Source organism: Bos grunniens, chromosome 3 (genome assembly GCF_055505025.1).
Source record: "Bos grunniens cultivar Pamir isolate PY7600 chromosome 3, Bosgru_T2T1.0, whole genome shotgun sequence".
NCBI lineage: Eukaryota > Metazoa > Chordata > Mammalia > Artiodactyla > Bovidae > Bos > Bos grunniens.
Window position 1 is genome coordinate 61,253,576 of NC_141167.1, and position 18,958 is coordinate 61,272,533.

General features: G+C 36.3%; 1 protein-coding gene across 11 annotated transcripts in view; it reads right to left on the reverse strand.

Moving 5' to 3' along the window:
- TTLL7 (tubulin tyrosine ligase like 7) overlaps positions 1-18,958 on the reverse strand; it is a 147,924-nt gene that overhangs the window by 18,062 nt on the left and 110,904 nt on the right. For 8 of the 11 annotated variants that reach the window (XR_015160339.1, XR_015160340.1, XM_086390773.1 and 5 more), the window contains 3 exons: positions 18,435-18,569; positions 16,439-16,519; positions 5,299-5,459 (listed from right to left, as the gene is read on the reverse strand). Coding sequence is in view for 6 of the 11 variants with exons in the window: in XM_086390773.1 (XP_086246899.1) it covers positions 5,299-5,459; positions 16,439-16,519; positions 18,435-18,569 (377 nt within the window). In the remaining 5 variants the exon portion in view is untranslated. Of the gene's footprint in view, positions 1-5,298; positions 5,460-10,058; positions 10,148-16,438; positions 16,520-18,434; positions 18,570-18,958 lie in introns of all 11 variants that reach the window. The other 3 variants (XR_015160341.1, XR_015160343.1, XR_015160344.1) reach the window with 1 other exon arrangement.

An 18,958-nucleotide genomic window follows, 5' to 3' on the forward strand; every position in this document is an offset into this window, starting at 1 on the left:
CCATGATATTCCTAGAGCACACACTATATACTGTAGAAGTAATGAATCTCAACAAGTGCTGCCCTGCCGCAGTTCCAAAGGCAGTGTCCTTCAGCACACTCAGCTTAGCGCACAGCACACGGTAGTACGCAGTGCCTTGGTAAACTTGAATGAGCACACGTGTGTGTGTGCGTGTGTGTGTGCATGTGTGTGCATGTGTGTGTGTGTGTACACATATATATTTGTTCACAATTCCTAAGTTGACTGTTATGACCCAAATGAGAAAACATGTTACTGCCCCCCCAGCATCGGGAAAGAGAGAGAGAGACTGATTTCCTTAGTGTAACTGAAACTCCTTTCAAGCTTCAAGGGGAAAGTTTGCTTTGAGACTTGGTAATGGTCCAAGTCTCATTTTACATAAACCAATTCACTTAATCCTCAGAGAAAGAAAAGACTAGATTTTAAGAAAGAAAAAATATATTAAGAAAAATATTTTTCTGAAGAACTGCATTTCCCAATGGGAGATTCAAAGACTCCATTTTCAGTCTTCTGTGGATATTTGATATCTTTGGAATTTTTAAAAAATGCTGTAGGAACTCATAAAGGTATTTTTTAGTAGAAAGTCTATTGTTTATTTTTTCAGGAGAAACATGGTCCCAAAAAGACAGCATGTCATCAGTGAATGACATATTTTCTTAAAGGGAATAAGATTCAAATAAGTAGACTGAAAGAAATAAACTTTCTTCTATGTTCTGAGATGTTCAGGGCTAATTATATAATAGAGTTTTTATTATTTAAAAGGGATTAAAGGTTATTTTCATTCAAGAAACAGTAATACGTTAGTTAACTCTAAATTTTTATTTTATTACTAAATGTAAGAAAAACTAGATATGACATACATGTCTATATATCTATATTTGTATATATATACACATATATGTCACCAATTTACTTTATGTGATCAAGAAAAATATTGGAGAATGCCAATTAATAAGGGAATTTGTTTATGTCTTGGCCTAGCAAGTCTTACATGACTGGGTTCAGAGAAATTACAGTTTCATCTGAATGTAAATACACAAAGAAAATGTTCTGACTTTTGACTGAGCACTTTTACATTCTCTTCTCTGGGGTTCTAGTTATTTCCATAAAAGCCTACCTCCATCACCACCCTCTCTTCTGAATAAGAATATATTTCTATTTTAATACTTTGGAGCCATTTGATTAGATTCACTATCAGATCACTTACATCATGGTAATTTTTGTTTTCCTGACTTGAAGTAAGAAAAGAACAAACAAAATTGAAGAAAGACAAATGAGCTTCTTTTATCAATATAACACCTTAATTTGACATAACATTCTGAGTAATATGTGAGTTATAATATGGGCAGCTTTGGCCTTTCATTCTGTCATTGTTTCTTAAAAACTGAAAATAAACATGACAAGGTTCTCTACCGAATTTTGCTGTGTATGTTCACTACCACTGACCAAAGGCTACATTCTACACTATTAATCCATATTTAAGTGTCAGAGTGCCAGAGTCACTCATAAAGAAAAAGAAAATGACCAGGACTAGCTTTGCTTGGCACTAGGCTAATGGTACCCCTCTGCAGAAAAGAAACCTATTCTTCGTGTGTTTAAGAACTGTGTCCCCTGTCACCCGGCACAGCTGAGTAATGTGAAATCCCTCTACAACACTACAGTATCTCAATCACTACACAAAAAATTTAAATAAGTGAAAGGATGGAGAATAATTTATGACACTAATGCCTTTATCAAAGAACTCAGGGTCTTATCTGCCTGCTTTCTGAATCTAAATTCCAAGGAAACGGGAGGACCAAAATCCACGAATTCAGAAAGAACATTTAAATGGTTAAAAAGTTCTCTCTGGCACTCCTGAATCCTCAGAGAAATATTAAAAGTAACAACTTCAAATGACATGTTAAAATAATATAACAATAAGATACAGAATACTGAATAACCTCCTGGTAACAAAGGGGAATCATTAATGAAATCCAGAAACTTGAAAAGCCACATATTATCCAATAATGCAATAATTTTCACCACCTTTTTCATGAAAAATATTTAATAAAGCAGCTATCTAAAAAAAAAACATTTATTTCTTTTTCCTCTGGTAGGAGCCCTAATGAATGATCGAGGAGCCCAAAGTTAAGTAGCAAAAAGAAGAAAGTAAAAACAAAAACAAAAAACTGGACATCACCAACTGGATATCAGCTCAGAAAGATTAATGAGCTGAAAAGTACTAACAACACAACATCCAACTAAAGTGATAGAGAACAGTAAGAGTCACATCATTTTATTAATAAGTAGCATATATGATATGCATACATTTTCACATAGGCATATAATTCAGCCTAGAAGCAGACCCTTGCCTTAGAATATTCCTTACAATTTCTTCCCCCAAGATTGTTAAAAAATAAAACAAATAAAAATAGAAAGCATTTCTATGATGAATTTCCATAAGAAAATGTCTTTGACTAAACAGTCTAGATTCTTTTCTCTAAGGTTTACACACCAGGATTTTGAGTGAAGATGGGGTTTTTCCAAATAATACATTCCTTCTCCCATAGGCCCCTGTTTCCTCTTCTTCCTCCTCCTGCAAGTCTAAGCTGCAATGTTACTTCCCTTGGACACCTCTTGTGAGCTCTATGGCCCAAGTTTAAGTCCCACAGCACCCAGGCTTGCCCTATCTCAGTAAAACGTGGTGGATAATTTTATTTATGAAAATTCCAAGAGCTATTCCCTTGGAGAGGACACATTCAGAATGTGGAGCATCATTCTGAATAGCACTCCCAGGCTGCATGTGATTAAAAGAGTCTCTGGGCATGGGCTTCAGCAGCCTGAAAGAGCAAGAGAAAAGAGTGAGCATGTTTTCTATTCAGTGCATCAGCAAAACCCCTGGGCCAACTGTCAGAAAACCAATGACAAACATCCACATTATTTGATGTTTTGAGATGTAGACAGGGAATGGTTTATTCATTTTGATTTATTATTGGGAGTTGAGACAGGAAGTGGCAGGAATCAAGGTGGTTCAGAGTTATTTGGATTATATTTTTTCCAAGAGTTTTATACCTAACTGTGAAAGCTGCACCTTTTATTAAAATCATTCCTTTAGAACTAAGCTTAGAGTAGATTTTTTTACCTAGACCGCTAGGTTGTTAGATCAAAGGTTAAAGTATACATTGACTGGACATGATTCAAAGAAAAAGTAGAGCTATCCTGGATTCAAAGTGCCAACCAAACACACACACAGAATTATCTGACTTCATTAAATTAAGGAACCCGAGGAATGTCACTTGTAAAGGTATAAAATGAAATCTAGTATAAAACTCATCTCTACAAACCACCAAGTTTTTAAAGAAATGGTTAGAGAGAGGAGGTCAAATCGGATGCAGAGCTATTCCTGCTGTATCTGCTCAGTTTGATGGGTTGAGGATTTGGCTAGTGCTACAGGGCTTGCAACATAGCAAGCTTGGCAACCACTGGTAATGCTGCTTTGAGAAGCGTGAATAAAGCAGAGAGTTAAGAACCTGGACTCTTGACAAACACAACCTGAGTTTAAATGCAGGCTCACTATGAAAATTTGGGCAAGTTATATACTTTATGCTTCACTTTTTTCATCTATACAATGAAAATAATAATAATAGTTTACTAAAAATATTATAGTGGCAATTATAAAAATATTTAATATGTAACACAGTATCAGACATTTAGTAATCCTTCAAAAAATGTTATTTACTTTCATTATCATTACCAGTAGTAAGAGACACCACCAGAGAAATGTGAGTAGAGTACTGTTCCAGGTACAAGAAGAAAGGATTCTGAATGGAGTCGAAGTAAATGACCAAAATAGAGTCACCAGCACCCATTTCAATAGCTGACTATCTCACTGTCTTCCATTTGTGAAGAGAAGCTGAAATTCATGTTCAACATTCCAACCAATGGATCAACAAACAGAAAGAAAAATCTCTAATTATGATTTAAGATAAGAGAAATTCTGTAGATAGTCAGCAACTAAGGGTCATGGCTGCTGCTGCTGCTGCTAAGTCGCTTCAGTCGTGTCCGACTCTGTGCGACCCCAGAGACGGCAGCCCACCAGGCTCCCCCGTCCCTGGGATTCTCCAGGCAAGAACGCTGGAGTGGGTTGCCATTTCCTTCTCCAAGGCATGAAAGTGAAAAGTGAAAGTGAAGTCGCTCAGTTGTGTCCGACTCTTCACGACCCCAAGGACTGCAGCCTACCGGGCTCCTCTGTCCATGGGATTTTCCAGGCAAGAGTACTGGAGTGGGGTGCCATTGCCTTCTCCGAATAAGTGGTATAGCATTAGCTATTATCGTTTTTAAGTCTCTCGAGGGCAGTGTTAGTGACTCAGTCATGTCCGACTCTTTGTGACTCCATGCACTGTAGCCTATCAGGCTCCTCTGTCCATGGGATTCTCCAGGCAAGAATACTGGAGTGGGTTGCCATTTCCTTCTCCAGGGGATCTTCCCAACCCAGAGATCGAACCTAGATCTCCCGCACTGCTGGCAGATTCTTTACTGTTTGAGCTACCCCTGGAAGCCTCTTAAGGGCAGGGACTGTATCAAATTCAGCACTATATCTCCAAAAGTATTTAAATTATCAAGTAAATACTAGATAACTGTTAGGAACAATGAAGAACAATCTTGAATTCAATAATTGAGAACTGTTAAGAAAAATGAAAAATAATCTACAGTAGCTACAGTGGGGATGTGATAGAAAAACTAACAAGATTAGCCCATGGCTGAAAAGACAATGAAGGACAAAAAGGACATGGATGCCCCTGAGATACCAAACCTGTATGACTGAGAGAGTAATAATGGGATTTTGGGAAGTCCAGAAGGGAAGCCATTTACGAATAAAAGGGAAGTATGGAATGCTTGGCTTTAGATACCTTGAGGACAAAATGACAGTGAGTCACAACAGCTTTGACAGGACTGAAAGTCTGGAAAGGAGCAGGAGTGTAGCCATGATTTTGGAAGATGGTTACATAAAGGAAACAGCAGAAGAACCATAAGGATACTGATGTAATTGAGTTTTTTCATTGGGAATACTTTCTCTCCATTGAATTCAAATTAGTTAGGTGGTATTGTGTTCACAGCCATCATCTCATCTACATCAGCTTAAATATTATAAATTATAGTTAAGCACTGAAACTTATATGCAGTTACAAAACCACATTTTAAGAGAGTAAAGAAATTCAGCCATTTGATTGGGCTATCTTTATAATTAAATAGTAAAAGATTAAAAAAAATGAAAGTAATAGAAAATAACTTAAAACTTACCCTGAATCACAAAAACAGTTCCACAGACCTTGGCCATGACTCCAGAGTAAGCGATTAAAAACTCGGTTGAAAATCCTATACAAATTCACTTCCTCAACATCAGGTACCTTCCAGATACGTGGAAGAACTGTGCGGACACTTGTTTTTACTATGTCCAAAACCTAGTGCAAAAACCAAAATATTTAAAAATCTGGGTGTATAGGTATGTGTCTAAAATTCAAAGATGAATATATTTAATTCAAATATGACTACACACACACATACTGACTCACTTATTCACTAAAAGACAGCACAGAATGAAAAATCCAGAAACAGATCCAGTATTTATGAAACTTTGGTATACGACGTAAGTGGTAAGTCTGACCATTGGAGTAAGAAGACATTAAATTTAAAAATTAAATTTAAGTTAAATTTAAAGTAAATCAATAAACAGATTTTTTTTAAATAGTAATATTCTTGAAAAAATAGCTGAAGCTGAAATCATTACTCAATCCACAAAAATCAACTCTACAGTGATTAGGGCTTTAAGTTTGAAAAATAAGCCATTAAATATCTTAGTGGAAAGTATTAGTGAATATCTTTTATCATGGGTTAGAAAAAGATTACTTAAATAACAAAAAAGTATAGAATATAAAATATTAACAGATTTTGATTATACTAAAATTAAGAACTCTGGACATGAAAAGATATCTTAAAGGCAATAAAAGATCAAGTTACAAGCTAGGAAAATACATTCAAAACATATACATCTAACCAAATAATAGTATCAGGAGTATATAATGAATGCCTAACCAATTGTTAATATACACAACAACAAATTAACAGAAAAAAATGGACAAAAATACATAATTCACAAAAGAAGAAAAATATGCCCAATAAACATAAAGAATAAAAATTGAGACTATAATTAGATATCATTTTCTATCCATTTAATTGACAAAAATTAAAAGTCTGACAATACCAAGTATTGGAGAAATATGGATCTATAGTATCTCAAACAAAACTGGCAGGAGTACAAACTGGAAAATATTAGCTGGGCATTAACTCCTAAAGTTGAAAATGCATATATCCTATGACCCAGCAAGTTTATTCCTAAGAGAAAATCTCCCATAGGTTAAAAGCAAGAGCATGTACAAGAATGTTCATACAACTGGTCACAATTGTAGACACCTGAAGAAAACCTAACCCTCCATCAGTGAGAAAGTGAATAAATAAATAGTCATAGGCTCATTCCCTTAAGACTTTTATACAGCAGTTGAATAAAATAAAAGGGCACATAACAGAGCATCTTAATTATTATAGGTTAAGTTTTTACAAAATACATACCAGTCAATACATACAAGGTGAAACTTTTTATGTAAGTAAAATAGTTAAAATTTTAAAATACTTATGAGGAATACACATAGATATAATAAGATCATATTTTAAAAAGGGGGTGGGGGGGACTGAGGAATACCGAATTCCAAAAAATGGCTACCTGAGACATGAAGAGCCAGGGGGATAGGAAGGGAGTCATTTGATAAGATCATAGATTGCCAAAATCATTGCCAAAATCCTTAATTTGGGTGTTGGGTTCACAAATGGTACAGTAACTTAAGAACACTATTTAATAAAAGCAGGCCATATATGGACCAGTAATGAGAGAGTATCACAAAACAATGGCTAGGATTAATCTAATTCTACGCAACTAAAATCCTGCTGCTGCTAGATAGATATTCTAAAAAAGTATAAATCCCAGAAAGCTACTTTGTCTAGTTTGACATATTTAATATTTTTTCAATTCACAAATTTCCAATGAAATGTTTTCTTAAAAAGTAAATATCACAAATATAGTATCCTAATTTCAATCCACCAAAGTAAATTTTTCATTTATTTTATTCATCTAATATAAGGAACTGACTGTAAATAAGACAGTAAAAGATGAAAAACGAACAACTTTCAAAGATAAAGGCTGATAGAAGATACGATTTTTTTTCCATAGGCACAAATGTATAAGAGAATTGGAAGCAGATAGAAGAATTTAATTTCTTTCTCTTTAAAACAGCCATATTTAAAGAAGTGATATTAGTTCTCTCTGATGAAGGCAAATTTAGAATCAACATATGTTTAAAAATCAATTCAGGAAAAAATATCTCCAAATAACATTTCATTTATAGAAGAATATCAACTACAGCTTCTCACATTAGTTGTGTAAGCACCACGGTGCCGTCCCTTCCTGCTCCAGCTTCTTTCTGTGAAGTGGGAACAGTATGTAAACTGAGAAAGGATCAGGGGTGTGTGGGTTGAAGGGGAGAAGAAGGAGGAAAGATAATGCCATCTGTAATAAGGCAGCTTGTGAAAACAACTGTCCCAGAAAACCTTGTTATTACAGATAATGAAACCTTAATTATGAAGAGGGATTTTAAATTTTTAATATGAATTATTCACAATAATACTGATAAAATATGCACATCAGACATTAATTCACACCTTTTTTTTTTTTTTACAATTGCAGTTGAGCTAATAGTTTAACCTCTTATATTTTTAATGTGGAAAACAGGACTTACGATTGATGTGAAACAAGAATCAATACTAGTAGTACATGGTGAATTTTAATCAATGCTCTTCTCAATTTTTCTTCCTCCTATGTATTAGTGAGTAATAATTTACCCAAAAGTCATAATGCAGGAAGAATTTTAAAAAGTAGCAAAGATAATCCATAAACTGGTTTTAAGAATAAATATGAGTTCTATATAATAAATGAAATTAAAGTGTTAAAAAATGTTAACTATCTTCATTTTGTATTCTATTATTAATTATTCAACTTTAAAGTAACAGAAGGCTTCCCCACTAGCTCAGTGGTAAAAGAATCTGCCTGCAATGCATGAGACATAGGAAATGATAAGAAATGCAAGTTTGATCCCTGGGTGGAGAAGATCCGCTAGAGCAGGACAAAGCAACCCACTCCAGTATTCTTGCCAGGAAAATTCCATGGACAGAGGAGCCTGGCAGGCTGTGGTCTATGGGGTCACAAAGAGTTGGACACGACTGAAGCAGCTAAACACCCACGCACACAAAGTGACATAGCATTTGAGATGATAGGTTATTCATTTCTTTCTGAATATGTGCACAGTGAAATGCATATGATGCATAAGAGCCAAAGAGGAGGGTGAATCACACGTAGAGGCTGCTTGCTCCCTGCCAAGTACTGCACTAGTACATCACTTAGAGGAGACTCTCTTGGCCACCACTCTGTTTATGTTTTATTCTTAATTTTGATGGAATTTTAAAGCATGATGGCCTAATATACTAGCCTTGCTGTTATTATTTGTTGTTTTAGTTAATAAGTCTTCAATTCTTTTGTGACCCCACGGACTATAGCTCACCAGGCTCTTCGGTCCATGGGATTTCCCAGGCAAGAATACTAGAACGGGTTGCCATTTCCTTCTCCAGGGGATCTTCCTGACCCTGGGATCAAACCCGCATCTCCTGCATTGGCAGGTGGATTCTTTATCACTGAACCACCTGGGAAGCCAAAACACATGGCTAAAAGCAGCAACTTCAGAAAGTGGTCAGAGAGTTAGGGGTGGGGAATGCAGCTGCTCCACTCCTAATGTTTCCTCCAACATGAAGATGGATAGACCTTCAGGTCTCTTGCATGCCAGCAAACATCACTGCCTGAGGGGTGATTTTCCTGACTGTGGAACTAGCATGGTCTGGGCAACCCACAAATTTCTTTCTTCTTTGCCAGAGTGCCTACTGGAAAGATTCTTTTGCTTCCTTTGCCTTTCAATTTCAAGCTCTGGTCCTGGAGAAAGGAGTGGTTTAGAGAGACCTGTAATTTGGAAACCATAAGAGAATAAAAATCAAGGGATCAGGAGCCCAAACTCTTCATCTTTCCTCTGAGTCTTCATATAGACTCTCCACTGCCCGTGTTCACCTGGTGAATTTCCATGTTTTACCTCAAACATCACTTCTTCAGGGAGACCTTTGCTGCTGCTGCTAAGTCGCTTCAGTCGTGTCTGACTCTGTGCGACCCCATAGATGGCAGCCTACCAGGCTGCCCCATCCCTGGGATTCTCCAGGCATGAACACTGGAGTGAGTTGCCATTTCCTTCTCCAATGCATGAAAGTGAAAAGTGAAAGTGAAGTCGCTCAGTCATGTCCGACTCAGGGAGACCTTTACCTGTCACTAAATACCTTATGATCCCTTAATGCCCAATTCTACTATTAATAATTATCTCACTTTATTTTAATTTCCTGTGTAGTTAATGGAGATTGTCAGCTACATAAAAAGAAGAATTATACCTACCAGGTCCTCAAGGCCCAAGACAGGCCTAGCACTTAGTAGGTATTTGTTTTAGTGAAAATGCTCCTTGCAAGGAATTGAAACCTATGTCAACAAGGTAAAAATCAGAGCTAACACTTATTGAGGGCTTACAATGGACAAAGCACTGTTCCAATCACTTTTACAGACGGCAATTCATTTAATACTCAAGATAAAAACATTGAGATAGATATGAATTGTCCATAATTTCTTTCCAAAAATCTTGAGGCTAGATTCCACAATCATAAACATTATATTTCTACAGGAAAACATGTGAATACTCAAAGGAAGAGACAGACAAAAATAACTTCCTGTCATATCATTGTCACTGAAAGAGTTCAGGTGGGTTAGATTTTGCTGCCTAATAGTTTTGAAAAATGTTTTAGTTTTGAAAATGTTTGGATCTCATTTTATAGGTGAGAAAATTCAGGCATAGAAAAGATAAGGAACTTACCCAAGATCACACAGTTAGGTAATGGATAGCATTGTAGCTGGATCCTTGTTCTTAACCACTACCCAGCAATACTTCACAATTAATTTGATCTGTCCAGGGGACAACAGCAAAATCAGAAGATAATCAAATTGTCTCTGCTTAGATTCAGATTCACCTTCAGTCAAGCAATACTTGAGAAGATGGGTGGAGTCACTGTGTACATACAAGGCTACACAAGCATGCCCTCCAGCAGAGCCATGGAATCCATCAGGGACCAGTTTGCTTAAAAGGCCACACAGATGGGGAGACAACGCCTGCACCTCTAGCCAAACACCAACTGAATACTTTTAGGAAGGCAGAAAACAGGCAAGAAATCAGACTGGAATGAGGTAAATTAGTGTCAGTACTATTTGCAATGCTATTTGGTTTTCTGGGTGCTTTGGTGTTAAAAGCAAATGGATGGAAGACGAATAATTTGTGAAACACAAAAACAAGTGGTCAGCAAGGTGCCCTTTGTGTTTATCTGTGGACTCAAGTGAGGCTAACTTGTAGAATATGGGTATCCACTTACTGACATTGTGACTTTTAAAAGCATCATGATCCAACATTAAGCTCTCCAAGGGAAAAAATAAATGGGAGATTCAGTCAATGAAAGCATTAATAAAATGAAAAGATATGTCTTTTCCATATGAAATATAGCACATTTGAAAGCATAAAGCACACAGACAAATTCATATTTTGCAAGTACATACAGATGTTGAATGACAAACTGCTCCATATGGCTGAACAGTTGGTCCTAAATTAAAATAATGGCACGAGGTGAGGGAGGTTTAGAAATAGCATTAAAATCACTACATGCTGCACTAATGATGCATGCAGCAGCCAAGGCTATAGGGTAAAGGCATCTTTGCTGATGCAAAATGAACGGCCTATACAGCATCTGTGTCAGCCCAAGTGAAAAAGAGATAGAAAATAAGAACATCAGAGGGATGGTATGGGGAGGGAGGAGGAAGGAGGGTTCAGGATAGGAAACACATGTATACCTGTGGCAGATTCATTTCAATATATGGCAAAACCAATACAATATTGTAAAGTTAAATAAAATAAAATTTAAAAAAAAGAACATCAAAATCCATGCAGAAGCAGCTACTGTAGGTATTTTTTAAACTGTTATTTAGAGAAGAAATACTTGATAAACAAGGATTTCTTAGAATCCTAAAATAAATGTAAGTATAATACAACCTTTTTACTACTACTTGATATCAGAGAAAAAAGCTCTTCAGAAAATTTGGCATTCTTCACCACCCAACATCACGGTAATATTTTCATACTTCAGGTATATTCCTTACAACTGCATTCTTGGGAGAAGGCTAAATTATGCTAGTGTGAAGTTACCACAACATGACATTAAGTAAGATTAGCTGATTCAATTTTCACCTAGTGAGGATTATTTTCAGTAGTTTAGTCCCACATCATTGACCTTTAAATTTTACACCCATTACGGGAGTTTTTAAATAAGATATGTGGAAGCGTTTGTGTGTGTGTGGCATTCTAATCTGAGAGTTTCACAACATTCTAATGAGCAAGTAGCAAAAGCTTTGATACTAGAATGGAAAAAGTAAAATACATATTTCAACAATGGTTTCTAATGAAATTAAGAGATTTAAATGAGTCTTGTGCATTCCACATTTAGAACTGTGCTTGGGACATTGTAGTCTCTCAATTAATATTGTTAAGTACATGCTTTGATGAGCAAATAAATGAATGAATGAATGAACAACTCTCAAAATCCCCAACAGTGCCCAGTATAGTTCTTGTACAAAGTTGGCAACCAATAAATGTTTGTCACACTAAATTTTATCACACACAACCATTGTGGCAGCCTTGGAGATATGCCATTTGAATCAACTAATCTCTAAGAGTGCAGTTAGCTGACAGCATCCCCATTGAGGATCAATGATTTTACAACTTCAGGCCAAGTTTAGGTACTCCCCAGACTGCTCTTGGCCAAGGTTGAGCATGGCTGGGATACCAGAGGGAAGCTATTTCTGCCCAGTGTGACCGCTCTCACAAGCAACTTGTGTTCTGGGCTCCCAATCAGCCTGACGGGTCTTACTCAGAACTTCTCTAGTCTGAACTTCTTCCTCCCCAGTCCTCCTGTTTTCCATTCACTGGTGTCAGACCAGCTCCAGTCAGAAGGCTCTTCCTGCCTGCTCAAACTCTCTCCACCTTTATCTTTCTTGTATGTCTTTCCTCAGAAATGTCTTTCACTTCTAACTCTGTCATATGTCTGCTTTCCAGGGGACTGAACTGATATAGCCATCCAATAATTATTGACTATACTCATAGTCCAAAGAAAGATAGTTCTGATTAATGCACATCTAGATGTTAAATTAGTTAAGTTCTTGGTCCTCTAAGTGGGTAACTTTTAATAATACCTAATTCTACTTGGGCTCGAAATACACTGTGGACAGTGACTGCAGCCATGATATTAAAAGATGCTTGCTCTTTGGAAAGAAAACTATGACAAATCTAGACAGCATATTAAAAAGTAGAGGCATGATTTTGCTGACAAAGGTCCATACAGTCAAAGCTATGGTTTTTTCCAGTAATCAGGTACAGACATAAGAGTTGGACCATAAAGAAAGGTTGAGTGCCAATGAATTGATGCTTTCAGTGCTGTAAAAGACTCAAGAGTCCCTTGGACTGCAAGGAGATCAAACCAGTCAATCCTAAAGGACATCAAGCCTGAATATTCATAGGAAGGACTGATGCTGAAGCTGAAGCACCAATACTTTGGCCACCTGATGCATAGAACTGACTGGAAAAGACCCTGATGTTGGGAAAGATTGAAGGCAAAAGTAGCAGTGGGTGCCAGAGGATGAGATGGTTAGATAGCATCACCAACTCAATGGATATGGATTTGAGGAAACTCCAGGAGATAGTGGAGGATAGAGGAACCAGGTGCGCTCCCGTCCATGAGGTCACAAAGAGTCAGATATGACTTAGCAACTGAACAACAACAATTCTACATTCCAAAGTTGATCCACATTTCTAGGTTTCTTTTTATTTTTCTTTGATGCAGTTTCTTAAGCAATAGCACATGTATCAGACAGATAGTCCAATGAATGGTTAGCATGTTACAACCCAACAGACAAATTTTCAGATCCCTTTAGTCTAATATCAACATGTAAAAGCTTTTAAATTTTTTTCAATACAGTTTGCAATTTATTATTATTACACTGGCTTTCTTGTTGTCAAATATTTTTACTTGAAATTTATAAACACAATTGAGCATGACACCCTTAAAATACAAAATAGTTTCACCTAATTCATAAATAGTACTACTATCAGAAACATACATCATTTGATCACTCTGTACAATCATATCACATGTAAAAAAACAACAGCAATTTCTAGAATTTATTGTTGCATAGGGTGAGAGATAATGCTCCAACTTAATTTTCTTACAAATCATTGATTGTTTTAGTATCATTTATGGGAAAATTTATCTTTACTCCATCGATTTGAAATGTCATATTTATCAGGTATTAATATTTTATGAATATTTTAATCTGTTTCTGGGCTATCTGTTTTAATTACCAACTTACTTATCTATCATCTAGGTTAGAAGAAATACATTGTACTTACAAAAAGATTCAGCATTCCAATAAGAGGTTCCTTTTTTAATCGTACAGGAATTCTGGGCTTACAGAATGTTTTCAATCTACCTCTGCTACCAGCTGTGCTACACTCTCCTGAACAGCACTTGGCACGTGACAGGACACTAAGTTGTCCTTTGTTGAATGAGTTAATGCTTAATTCTGGTTTCAGTTTACTCAGAGGAAAATACCTAATTTCAAAGTCATCGTTTGATTAGTGTCAACTTTCACCTTATTAGCAATACATTTCAGAAAGGGGAAGTGATAGCTTGCATTACTTAGGGATACAACAGCTTCACTATAGCTACTAAAATAGCACAGATCAGATCAGATTGGTCACTCAGTCGTGTCTGACTCTTTGCAACCCCGTGAATCGCAGCACGCCAGGCCTCCCTGTCCATCACCAACTCCCGGAGTTCGCTCAAACTCACGTCCATTGAGTCAGTGATGCCATCCAGCCATCTCATCCTCTGTCGTCCCCTTCTCCTCCTGCCCCCAATCCCTCCCAGCATCAGTCTTTTCCAGTGAGTCAACTCTTTGCATGAGGTGGCCAAAGTACTGGAGTTTCAGCTTTAGCATCATTCCTTCCAAAGAAATCCCAGGGCTGATCTCCTTCAGAATGGACTGGTTGGATCTCCTTGCAGTCCAAGGGACTCTCAAGAGTCTTCTCCAACACCACACTTCAAAAGCATCAATTCTTCGGCACTCAGCCTTCTTCACAGTCCAACTCTCACATTCATACATGACCACAGGAAAAACCATAGCCTTGACTAGATGAACCTTTGTTGGCAAAGTAATGTCTCTGCTTTTGAATATGCTATCTAGGTTGGTCATAACTTTCCTTCCAAGGAGTAAGCGTCTTTTAATTTCATGGCTGCAGTCACCATCTGCAGTGATTTTGGAGCCCAAAATAATAAAGTCTGACACTGTTTCCACTGTTTTCCCATCTATTTCCCATGAAGTGATGGGACCGGATGCCATGATCTTCGTTTTCTGAATCTTGAGCTTTAAGCCAACTTTTTCACTCTCTATTTTCACTTTCATCAAGAGGCTTTTGAGTTCCTCTTCACTTTCTGCCATAAGGGTGGTGTCATCTGCATATCTGAGGTTATTGATATTTCTCCCGGTAATCTTGATTCCAGCTTGTGTTTCTTCCAGTCCAGCATTTCTCATGATGTACTCTGCATATAAGTTAAATAAGCAGGGTGACAATATACAGCCTTGACGTACTCCTTTTCCTATGTGGAACCAGTCTGTTGTTCAATGTCCAGTTCTAACTGTTGCTTCTTGACCTGTATACAGATTTCTCAGGAGGCAGGTCAGGTAGTCTGGTATTCCCATCTCTTGAAGAATTTTCCAGTTTGTTGTGATCTACACACAGTCAAAGGCTTTGGCATAGTCAATAAAGCAGAAGTAGATGTTTTTCTGGAACTTTCTTATTTTTCCGATGATCCAATGGATGTTGTCAATGTGATCTCTGGTTCCTCTGCCTTTTCTAATAGTGACTCTTAAGTTTTGTATCTCCATATACAGCCTTAGCTCTGAACTCATATATACAATGACACATTCAACATCTGCATTAGATGTCTAATCAGTGTATCAACTTTAGTATGTTCAAAACCAAAGCAAAACAAAACAACAGGGAAAATAAAGCCCTTTTCTTTCTCCAGTGTACACTCAATTCAGTTATCAACCTAGCTAAGCAATGGCACCCCACTCCAGTACTCTTGCCTGGAAAATCCCATGGGTGGAGGAACCTGGTAGGCTGCCGTCCATGGGGTCGCGAAGAGTCGGACAGGACTGAGCGATTTCACTTTCACTTTTCACTTTCACGCATTGGAGAAGGAAATTGGCAACCCGCTCCAGTGTTCTTGCCTGGAGAATCCCAGGGACGGGGGAGCCTGGTGGGCTGCCGTCTATGGGGTCGCACAGAGTCAGACACGACTGAAGTGACTTAGCTTAGCTAGCTTAAACAACCATTAGTTCTCAGCTCAGTTACTCTAAAAACCATAGAGTACCTAGTCTCTACTTCTGTTCTGCCATTTTCCATTTACCCTTGTTCTGTTCTTCACAAGTAGCTCTCATGATCCCTCTAAATTAGAAACCATACTATGTAACTCCTCTGCTCAAAAATTTCTGATGGTGTTCCATCACTTGGAATAAAACCCAAAGTATTTCCACAGCCTGTAAAGCTGTGATCTGATCCTGCTTATCTATTCAACTTCAACTGTCACCAACACATCACACACTCTTGACCAGCACAAACCAACCATCCTGTCAATCAGGAAATAAATGGTGTCCCCTATGTCTCATGGACAGATCAGGCTAACTTATACCCCAGGCCTCTGTATCTGTTCTTCCCTCTGTCTAATGCAATGTAGCTAGATGTCTACATAATATTTTTCTCATTTCATTTAGGTCATCTTCTCTCAATTTTTAATCCTGATTTATTTTCCTCCACAGTACTTAATACCACCATACATTCTGTTATATATTGATTTATTATCAAACACCTTAACTAGAATACAATTCTATGAGACAATAGTATTTTTTTAATCCACTTGTTTATTCTCAGAACCTAAAATAGCACCTGAAACATAGTAGATAACAAATGTTTGTAAAGGAAACTAGGAAACAAATGAGCATGTGTACAGTTTGGTTATGAATGTGGTTTAATGATCCTAGGTTAATACATAATCCAAAAGAGCAAAAACCTGTTTGGGGGTATTCATTACTCACTTTTCGTTGTTTTACAGAATCCAATTTTATGAGCCAATATGATGCCACTTTTGTTTTATGATACTTCCAGTTATCAATGATCTGTTTGAGGGAAGACATATTAAGAAATTTAATGTAGTTAATTTGTGAAATGAAAACACCATAATACTATTTGAAATAAAGGATGCCTACTTTCATTAAAAAAAAAAAGAATGCAAAGATTTTTTTAACATAAGGTAAAGAAGCCATCTGAATTTAAAGTTTTTCTCTTCTTGCTGTAAAAAGCAAACAATCTTTAATTAATGAAACTCAAATGTCTTCAGAAATATAAGGACTGGGAAGAAGCCAAAACTATAGGTTTTTCATTTTAATTCCAAGAACTGTATTTATAGCATCATTCATAATAACAAAATATTGAATAGCACATTAGAAAATAGCCTATATATAATTAGGATTCTATTATCCCCTTTTATTTTTTGGTGCAAATATGCAAAATATCTGAATATATATTCTAGTTATATACACTATAACAAATAGATTAAAATAGTTGCTGCATAAGTAAACATGTTGTAACTAATCTAATGTCTAATATATTATATCAATTATATAAGCCTATACACATGTTCTTTACAGAACCACCACAGTTATCCACAAACAATAGTTTTACCCTCAGATTATCTAATTTTTCATCCACCTGACTGAAAAATGTAGTATACAACTTACATCTTAAGAAATATAAACAAAATGTCTGGTGCAAAAACACAACCTCTACTCTGTTGAATAAGATAACAATGTCAATAGAAATAATTCTGGCATAATGCTTTACAACTAATGTTCATTCTTCTTCCTTCTCCCTTGATGTAACAAATAGCATCTCATTTGTGAACAAGATACCATTTTCACTTTTTAAAATATATATATAACAAACACAAAGCATAATATTTGGAGGTTTTGGTTATAACTATGCTATGATTGCAAAATACAAATTGCCATTATTGATTTTTAACTACAAAAGTCTTTTTTATTATTGTTTTCGGTTGTTTTGTTTCTAGACAATGCTTTAGATAGGTCTGCTGCTGCTGCTGCTGCTAAGTCGCTTCAGTCGTGTCCGACTCACAGGTCTGCACACACACACACACACACACACAGAAGTCGCTCAGTCGTGTACGACTCTTTGCGACCCCATGGATTGTAGACCACCAGGTAAAGTACTGCTAAAAAGTGAAAAAAAAGCCAACTGCATGGCTGTGGTTTCTATCCTACGACTGGCCACTAGATGGTGCCTTCTCCGGGTGAAAAACAAAACGAAAAAAAAAACCCCAGAAACCAGAAAACAACATTCTATTACTGAGAAATTATCTAAGAATGACAATTTGAAAGGATGTTTCAATGAAGAAATATCAATAGAACTTTGGGTGAAGAAATGCTATTTCACTCGAATATTTTACTATCTTGGACCTTCTTTCTAAATCAGGAGTAAGTTACCAACTTTAATGTGAATTTTAGGACTCTGCCATTTTAGAACATTCCACTGGGTGGCGCAAATGCATATGTAACAAGAAAACACACACCACGTAAGCCATTTCAAAATTCGACTAATACCATTCAAGGTATCATATTCAAACATTTACTTCATGCCCACGGCCCACTTTTTCCCTTATTATCTCATTCCATATTAAATCTTTCAAACTCTTTATAGAAGCAAGCTTAACTTGATGTGTCTTTAATCATTCGGAACAAATAACTATTTAACACTAATTATTTTCAACTTGATGAAGCATCATTAAAATAGGACTATACACTAAAAGATATTTTGCATTGCTGATTATAAATGTGATCTAATTGCTCATGAATCATAATAATTCAAATAACCCCTGTATCTTCTAAAGCTTGTGGAGGTCATTTAAGTTTACTATGTCACTGGAGATAATGACATCAGGAAACAAATTTTAATATTTTAGGAAGAAGAATAAAAATGTATGAGCTCCTTGGAATTTTATATACATCAAATACTCACATCTTCTATCAGAATTAATGATTCTGCATCTGATTTTCCTGGAAACCGGATCTTCATATCCTTGAGAACAAATAAGGTCTGACTTGTTAGATCATCTTCTTGTTCTTTTGGTCTCAGTTTCCGCAAAGACTCACTCTTAAATTTGAAAGAATACAGATATTTGGAGGGGGTCTTATTTCACTGTGTCACTATAATCTAAAAGATATGTCTAGGTAAAAACGATGCATTTTCGATTGAAAACATAACGATGAAAAAGGAAGAAAATAATGTTTTTGCATTTCTTCTTAGCATTAAAATCTTAGGATTAAATGGATATGATTCCCCAAGAATGTCTTTCATGCTTCCACACAGTTGCATTTTATGTAGTTCAAAATACCCAAACAAAAACATGAGTGTTTAAAAATTTTCATTTTCTACATATATCTCAGGCAATTCTTGATTAGCAAAAAAAAAGAAAGAAACTTGTTACCAAGTGAAATTCATTCACTTATACTTTTCATATTCTTTCCTTTGGAAGCAACATC